The sequence below is a fragment of the Dipteris shenzhenensis genome, chromosome 7 (genome assembly GCF_047967505.1).
Source record: "Dipteris shenzhenensis isolate YYH24624 ecotype China chromosome 7, Dip_SZ_1.0, whole genome shotgun sequence".
NCBI lineage: Eukaryota > Viridiplantae > Streptophyta > Polypodiopsida > Gleicheniales > Dipteridaceae > Dipteris > Dipteris shenzhenensis.
The window spans coordinates 18,349,105-18,357,767 of record NC_141602.1 but is presented as its reverse complement, the minus strand read 5'-3'; the positions used below and the strand labels follow the sequence as shown (position 1 = coordinate 18,357,767).

Genomic DNA, 8,663 nt, shown 5'->3' with positions numbered 1-8,663 from the left:
AGGCATCAGTGATCTACTCTCAAAGATTGGTCCCAGAAGCTGGAGAAGGCTGCGTAATGGGTTTACAAAGCAGCAAATGGATGATGCTTCTTTTAGCAACCCCCAAGCTGTATAGATGGCCCCTCAGCTGAACCTACAAGAAAAGCACAATTTCTTCCCCTTCCAACACTCCCCGGCGAGCATGTTGACTAAAATATCAAGCAAATAAAACCGTTTAAACCTGTGTTTCCCATTCTTTGTAGCAACAAGAAAATTTAAAATATCCAGATTGAAATTCTGTAAGTCATCTGTGTTACGTAGATTTCCTTATCTGGTAAAACCACCACCTCGTAAATTTACATGTCCATTTAAGCAACAAATCCCAAGACCGTCACCTAACTCTCCGTCTTTCTTTCTAGTTCTTTCCTTAGTTGCTGTGAAAAATCGTCGTTCACATCATCATCATCCCAATCATCTTCCCATTGCTGTAGAGCATCTTTTTCTTCCTCCTTATCGTCCCATTCTGCAAGTGCAAATAATGAGTAGTTTTATAAACCACAAATAAAATCAACACATCTCTCTCTCTCTCTCTCTCTCTCTCTCTCACACACACACACACACACACACACACAGACAAAATTGTTGGTTAGGGAGACATCACACGTTTTCTTTTTGGAGAAAGGAAGAAATCAAACTTCTTGTGGAGTTACGAAGGAAAGTCATCTCCTTGTACAAGAAAATGTGCACTACACTATTTACGTGAAATACTCCCATAAAGGTAAGAATGGTTACTCCATTCTAAGTCCCCATCATTTCTCTCTAAATGCCATTAAGAAGAGTTATAAAGAGCTTAAATACGTTTCTGGCAGCAAGAGTAGATGTTTTACGTTCATGAAATTTTTTTGCATTACCTTGCAGGTTTGGGAATTGAAATCATAACAAATGACAACAATGTAAAAGATACTAGTGATCTAGCATCATTAGTGAGCTAGGAGTAGAAAGGAACTGTAGCAACAGAGGAGAGAATCACCTATTTGTATCATACAATTATCTCTCTTATAAAGAGAGGGCGATGAGTCCTTTCAGCACACTTAGAGTCGGGATATGCTTCCGCTTGAATTATTAGTCCACGTATGTTCGAACATAGCAGCAGTATTCGACGCATGTTACAAAACTCCACTACCTCCTCTTCCATGGCTTGCTGAGCCAATATGGATTAACTCCTAGGAGAAGCTCTATGATATGATCCTCTGCTCATATTGGCTGTAAGGATAATGGCTCTACAACACCACTGGCGTACACCAGGTAAACTTGCCCACTTCGATATAACCCCCAATTCAGCTGAATGGCCGAAATTATTGGTTGGGGAGAAACATCCTGAAGCTTGGCTATCTCTAATCCTCCATTATAGTGATCTGCCGGCCACTTGTGCCACCAAGTACAGCTTCACCTAAAGAAACAAGAATACACTTCTCATTGTGCTTGGTGGGAACCTTGAAAAAGTAATTTCCAAACCAATTAAGCCATGCAAAATCAAACAAACTGTTTTTTCTCATACATTAGAAAGTGCAGTTTCCCAGGAAACAAAGACTTGACTAGCTGTCAATTCAGCTCTGGAGTTGCGAAGGCCTTTGTTTATCAGAGATAATAGTAGAGCTAATCTCTTTCTTCTTTTGCTTCTCCGAGCTTGAACATATACCTTTGTAAGACTAGAATAAGTCCAATCTCCGAGCTTGAACATGTTCATTACATGAAGCAATTTTGCTCTTCTTGCTAGCTCATTCAACCACATGTCAAAAGATACAAGGTCGATCTGCCTCTCATTCACAGCTTTGAAAGTTGATTTTTTCATGAAAAGCACTGGTGGTCATTCTCTTTATGAAAAGCAAAGGTGATCATGACAATTAAGGGTAGATTACTCAAAAGGTCGAGGTAGTCTCATCTCTCTTAATGTTTTGCTAGCGACTGTTCGGTGAACTTTCAAACTTTTGAAGCTCTAATGAACGCTCTTTTGATGGTCCATTAATGTGCTTAAAGCCTTTGCTCTATTGCCTTGTTAACCTTTCACGGTGATCTCAATCAATCTAGTGAAATCCAGGGATAGATGTCTCTACATGGGCAATAAACATGGATTATAGCTTGCTGGTTTTGTTAAACGATATTCCCAATCACAAAACCACAGCTTTCTTGAGTGGCAACTCTTTGGGTATCGCTCGAGTGATATGTGACCAGGGAAGCTATGAACCACATAATTTGTTAGACCCTTTACCAAAATGAGACCTTATGATACCATGATATAACTTATAACTGGTGGGAAGTTGGACTAGCCATCACGAGAGGCAGATTGTGTCATGATTCATGTGTTCGGCATTACTTTGCAAAAAACCTTATTATTGTCTTGTGAATATTCAGCTCTCATCATTGCTCTGCTTCATTCAGGTGTGGGCAAGAATCAACTAACAAAGATGAATATGTCAATGCAATCTTCAATCAAAACTGATATTTTTTATACATACCTTTGTAAGACTAGAATATATCCACTCGTACAAATTTAGATTGTTTGTTGTGCTAAAGTCCAAAATTCTGAGACTTTGCCCATTAGATTGGAGATTTCCCAAAATTCAAGAGAAGCACATTAGTTGAAAGGCAGAATTTACAAGGCTAAACAAGACCCCTGCATCACAAGATATACCTTTGTAAGACTAGAATAAGTCCAATCATACAAATTTAGATTTTTTGTTGTTCTAAAGATCAAAAATCTACACAGAAAATAAAAGAGAAAATAAAAGAAGATATGAAAGAGAAGAAAAATGAGGTAAACAAAAACTTTTAAGAAAAACAAAAGGAAGACATACTTAGCAAGCAAAGCAACACTTATCTCGTCATCAGACCCCTGCATCACAAGATTCCTATTCATGTATGACGAAAGTAATTATGGGTTTTCCATTTTGTAAAATGATTATTATGACCAAAAAGGTTCAAATGAGGAGAGCTCAGGGACATGGTACCTGCATGGGCTTGGGGGGCACGAGAGGCTGCTATGTGTGCATCAGATATGGATGCCACACGGGCAGACCTAGGTCAAAGTGGTTACCCACAAGGGGTGCCATGTGGCAAGCACAAAGGCTGACATAGGGGCAGTAGAAAGTGGTGATTGCACAGTCGTCTGTAGGGCAGCAAGGTGCAACATCAGCTGTGACGTGGGCAAAAGCTGCCACTGGCAGATCAGGAGGGATCTGAGAAGATCTGCCAATATGGTCTGTAAATAAAGGCCAGCAGCAGCGGCCAAGATGGAAGCACAGCCAAGGGCCAGGCAGTCTATAAAATTAATTGACTCACAGCAGACTGAATAGTTTGTCAAGGTCTGTCAGACTGGGGCCCTTCCAGTTGGCCAGACCCTTTTTTTTTTTGGCGGGGGTGTGTGTGTCTCAGATCAGCCTTGCCCTTATATAAGGGGCCAAGATGGGGATGGAGATGCATTCACCAAGAGCCACTGAAGCTCGCAGGCATCTGCAGCCAAGAGTGAGTGCTAGGGCAGAGTTTGGAGCAGGAATAAGAGCTCTCCACAAAGCATCCAGGGCAGCACCTTGCTGCAGCTGGAAATATCTCTGACGCATGGAAAAAAACTTTGGGCTACGTATTGAGGAAAAAACTTTGGCATATTTTGGATACTTGGGCTGTCCTACCACTGTCAGCAAACCATGATCTGAGTTTCTTTCGTGAGTGTTTCTCGTGCATACTTGCCAGATGTAGGAGGATCTACATCAATATTTCATTTCAGCCTGTGGTACTCCGTCCTTCTGTTGAGAGCTCTAGCAAGGTACTTCAACCCAGCAAGAAACATATTTCCTCCATGGACTCGGGCCCTCGCTAACGTCGCCAGCTTATGTTGGGATTTGGAGGAAACATCCTCCCGCGTGATACTTAGAAGACTTTTGCCAAAAAGGCTCGTCTAAAATTAGGCTAGCACTAAACGAGATTCTGAATTATTTGCAGAAGGCCATGCTAAGGCCGAGAAGAGCTGATCATCGATGCATATGTGATGTCCATATTTCGATAATTTATAAAATGTGCAATATTTCAGGGCTCCCCCCTCCCCCCCCCAATTCGCTGGTTGAGGAGTGGGAACGCCAATTTTCGCTGGTGACCATACAGGCACGTCCTTGGCAGGTTGGCGCCGCCCTTAAGAAAGCTCCATGTAACCATCAGAGAGAAATGCGCGTTTTTGAAGAGACGGAGCTTGCGGGAAGGACGGGAGACTTTGATCAAAATGCGAAGCCCTAATAGGTTCAATCAAGGGGGAGCAAAGCAACGGGAGGAAAGCGGGCAAGATCTGCGTGAATTCGTTCTCTAATGAAACCAAATACAAGGAAAAGGGGGCAAGAAAGCCGAGATTGCAGGAGCCCTAAATTTGATGCTATGAAAGAAAGCAAGGCAGCAACAGAAAAAGAGGGGGCGGGGGGGGGGGGGGGGGGGGGGGGGAGCACCTTCATTTTCGAATTCTTCGAACTCGTCGTCGTCTTCGAAGAGATCGAGCTTGGGGTCCTCAGAAGGAGGGTCTTTAGCAGGGGCGTCTTTGGCAGGAGCAGCAGGGGTCGCCATAGCAACAACAAACTTCTTACTAGCTCAACGAATACCACATGTTGCTTATATCTAAGGTTTCCCTCGCTTTATTTATAGACCCTAATCAGCCCTTACAACCCCTTACAAAGCACTTTTAGCGCCTTAGGTTGTTTACACCCTATGGGCGCCCACGATGCCGGCTCTGGACGGGCCATCTTGAGCCTTGGGCGTGTCCACCGGCGCGCAAGTGTGTAAACACCCTTAGGCTCTTTACAGCCCACCCCCACGCCCACGCAACCATGCACTTTTATTTTTCCCAGAGAAAAATGGAAGATTCTATTAATGCTTGAAAAAACACCCTACAACTCAACTGCCAAAATAGGAGCTGAGGAAGCTACGTACAAGAGAACGAACTGGCTGTCCCAGAAAATAACTCGCATGTTCTCCTAGAGAACCCAGCACATTGCCTAGGGAATCTTTGGAACTTGGGCTAACTGCCAAGGTGAGGGTTTATATATATCCAAAGGATATCCCCACCAATCATGTTAATTTTTTATAAGTTGCTTTGTAATACTTTTTTGCTGGCAAGCAACAATAAATGCTAGGCGATCTATAAAGACCCCCACCCAAGCTTTTGTCTCATAAGGGTGCCCCAATCTTGGGTAGTGCTTAGGCAGGCATGTGTGGTATGTAAAGGGTTTCAAACTTGTTCTATTCACACTCAGGAACCCGCATTGCCCTCGTTAGAGGTATTAACACTGCTTCCTTAGAGGTAGTGCTATAGTAGAGGATTGGAACACCTTTTGTGCATTGCCAAGTGTAGTTTTAAAAGTTAATTGAGTCAAAGCTTTCACCTTCAAGGCTAAAATTTCCTTTTTATAGCCCAATGCCTTAAAAAATTCGTTTGCTTTCTCTTTTGCATCCACTATACTAGGAGGCAGTGCCCATCTGCGCTTGTGTACTCTTGTTTTCATTATCCACGCAGAAGGTGACCTCTTAATGTCGAATGAGTTTTTGCTCAACAAACAAGATTGCACTTTTTACACACAAAAAAGGGATCCCGCACAGCAACAACACACCCATGCTATAGACACTCATGTGAAACCCCCCTTATTCCTTCTCCACCATAAAGTGGGAGCCTTTTTTATAACACTAACCCCCTATTGAAGACTCATATCCTAAGTCATTCATAAAGGATTGTAACTCCCATCAAGCTTTTAAAAGCCAATTCCGAAGTTCGACAACTTTAACTCTATTCCTAAACCTATGTGAAGTTCCAACAAGGCAACTAAGGACCTTCTCCAAACATCATTTAGCCTCTCTAAGAAGAGCATTTGAAGGCGTATTCTCAAGCAAAAGAAGGTGTTCAATAAAGGGGCATCTAGAAATGTAGAGTCAAGAACTTCCTAGTCAAGAGAAAGTTGTAGTGTCTTGTCTTATGTACAATAGTAGTACTAGATGAGAAAGCTCCCGAAAAGGCAGCATATGATGAGGAAAATTCCGTGGCACTTGACATCCTCACAGCATGCTTGAAAGACAATGTCTTTGGACGTGTATGAAAAAGACTTCTCGGATGACAGCAAGTCATTGGTGAAGGTACCAAAAGTAACAACTATCCAAAAGAAGGTGAACCTATAAAATTTTCCCACAAATGTGTATTCTCATAAAATCTAGAGGTTGGCTCAACACTACAAGATATTGATTTCATAGAGTAGATTCTACCCTCATCATATGAAAAGATCAAGGTTACAATTATTGCTAGAAAAAAGATAGCAATAAAGATATCACAACAAAAGCACTCACTACATTTTTCGGTTGAAGAAGAAACTAGAAGAAATGGATTTGATGGAAGCAGTGTCCCTAAGAAGCTGATGTCCAAAACAAAGTTCAAAAGAAAAGGTAAAGTATTTTGATAATTCACATATTTTAGGGTTAAAGACCCAGGGATATGGCCATCCATGTAAACGTAACAAAGGAAAACTTGATAAGTATTACCAAAAAGAACCGTCATAATCATAAGCACAATTGAAAGGTGATATGATATTCTATAACTGTGGAAAGGAAAGATGGAGCAGTGATACTAGACAATAGTCTAACTTGACAATAGCAATGTGTTATGAGATCATGCATGGCACTTCAGCTATTCGAAGTAGCGATGCTTGATAGTAGTCAAATTCAAAACAAGTCAATGGAGGAAATAAGTCAATGGGTCAAAGCATCAAGTAGACAATGGAGGAAATAACTAGCATAATAGACATCCTTAGCAGTGCCAAATGAGGTCAATCCTTATAAGAGAAGCAAATCATTATTGTCATTTCTTATCAAAGCTCTTATATGCTTTTTATGCAATTTCGTAGGTGCTTTACCTACATACTCAAACTCTTCCTTAATTCCATAATGTTCTCTTTCTATCCTTTACCCTCACTCTTTTGTCTTTTCACTATGCAAAAGGGGTTGTTGTCTTGTCTTCCACACACACACACACACACACACACACTTTTGTCTTTTCACTATGCAAAAGGGGTTTTTGTCTTGTCTTCCACACACACACACACACAAACACACACACACACGCACGCACACACACACACACACACGTTTGTCTTCTCACTATGCAAAAGGGGTTGTTGTCTTGTCTTCCACACACACACACACACACACACACACACATGTATGTATACAAATTATACAACAATAGAAATTCAATAATCCTTTCAAAAAAAAGTTTAATTGATCATCATGACTTATGCTTCCAAGAAGTAAATTGTGAATTATGCCTATGGATCTCATAATCCTCCAATCAATTGCATGCTTGTAACACCATACGGTCTTTTTGGTTGTCCTCTACATACCTGCCACCATCCAACAAGAAAACATGGTAAGGACTAGGTCAACTTTAATTGGGAAAATAGGTGTCATAAACACCCCTCCCTTGTTATGAGGGTCACAATAAAATAGTGGCTTAAACACAGACTTAAACAGCTTGATGTGGACTTTAAATGTGTAAAAAAAGGAGCCTACAGAGAATTTGAAAAAAATGAAAAAGGATTTAACAAGTTAGTTCAAAAAAATTAATTTAAAAAATTGGGGGGAAATCAAGTGAAATTAGGAAAAAATATGGGGAAGGAAGAGGAAAAAATAGGGAAGAAAATTGGAGAAAATTGGTTAAAGATGCGGGGAGAGGGAGAGAGAGAGAGAGAGAGAGAGAGAGAGAGAAATTTAGAACTTCAAGAAAGAAATTGAAAAAAAAAATAGGAGGAATCAGGAAAAATTAGGGAGTGTTTGTGGGATAGAAGGAAAAGGAATTAGAAAAAACAGGAAAACGAAAAATTAAGAAACTATGTCGATGCAAAAGAAAAAGGAGAATTGTGTGTGTGTGTGTGTGTGTGTGTGTACACACCCACACATTTCCCGTCACATCCTGAGAGGGTCAATTACATGCCATTGAATTTCACCTACAGCTTTTACTCTTGCCCAATTGTCCTCTTCCATCATTCAACACATTTTAGTCCCTTTGAACCTTTAGTAGAGCTAGACTTAAAGCTTTAGCATCCCGTTTGACCTGCAATTTGTAAAGCAAGTTCTATTGCTTGATTGTGAGCTACAATGGAGATTGATGTGATTGATATATAGGTGGAGGCCATAACCAAAGATGGTTCGAATACAAACTATCAAAAATCATAGTAGTGGAGAGATTTTTCATTGGGAAGAGGGCTTAGTCAAAGTTGGTAATGTTTAAGAAGACAAAGATCATAGGGTGCAAGAGCAAAGGACTAGACATGGGAATACTTCAAAACAACTAGGGGGATAGATGTCATGCCTTCACCCGCATCCAAGAAATATGCCATTTTTGTACATCCATCAAAGGTCAAGAAGAAGAGGTTCATTGAGGGCAACCGATGGAAAATGTAAAGGAGAAGAGGTTGATTGAGTAGAAGCGATCAATCTCTTGAAGTATTCTAACCCACACTTTGCTTACAATTTATCATGTTGAAGGTGCTTTTTAAGCCAAAGCATCTTTCAAATCTACAATTGTAGTTCAATCTTCAAAGAGGAAGTTGCATAAAAATCATCTTCCTGTAGATTCAGAGAAGCCTTTAGACCATACAATTCCAACATTC

At 40.8% G+C, this 8,663-nt stretch overlaps 1 protein-coding gene across 1 annotated transcript; it reads right to left on the bottom strand.

The window, feature by feature from the left end:
* Window positions 1–201: 201 nt before the first annotated feature.
* On the bottom strand, window positions 202–4,657 carry DSS1(I) (DSS1/SEM1-like protein). Its single transcript, XM_087376966.1, has 2 exons — window positions 4,467–4,657; window positions 202–502 (listed from the first exon to the last, which is right to left on the bottom strand). Exons 1-2 carry the CDS (start codon window positions 4,579–4,581, stop codon window positions 375–377), a joined length of 243 nt encoding a protein of 80 aa, XP_087233092.1. The 5' UTR covers window positions 4,582–4,657; the 3' UTR covers window positions 202–374.
* Between the last annotated feature and the right edge of the window lie 4,006 nt (window positions 4,658–8,663).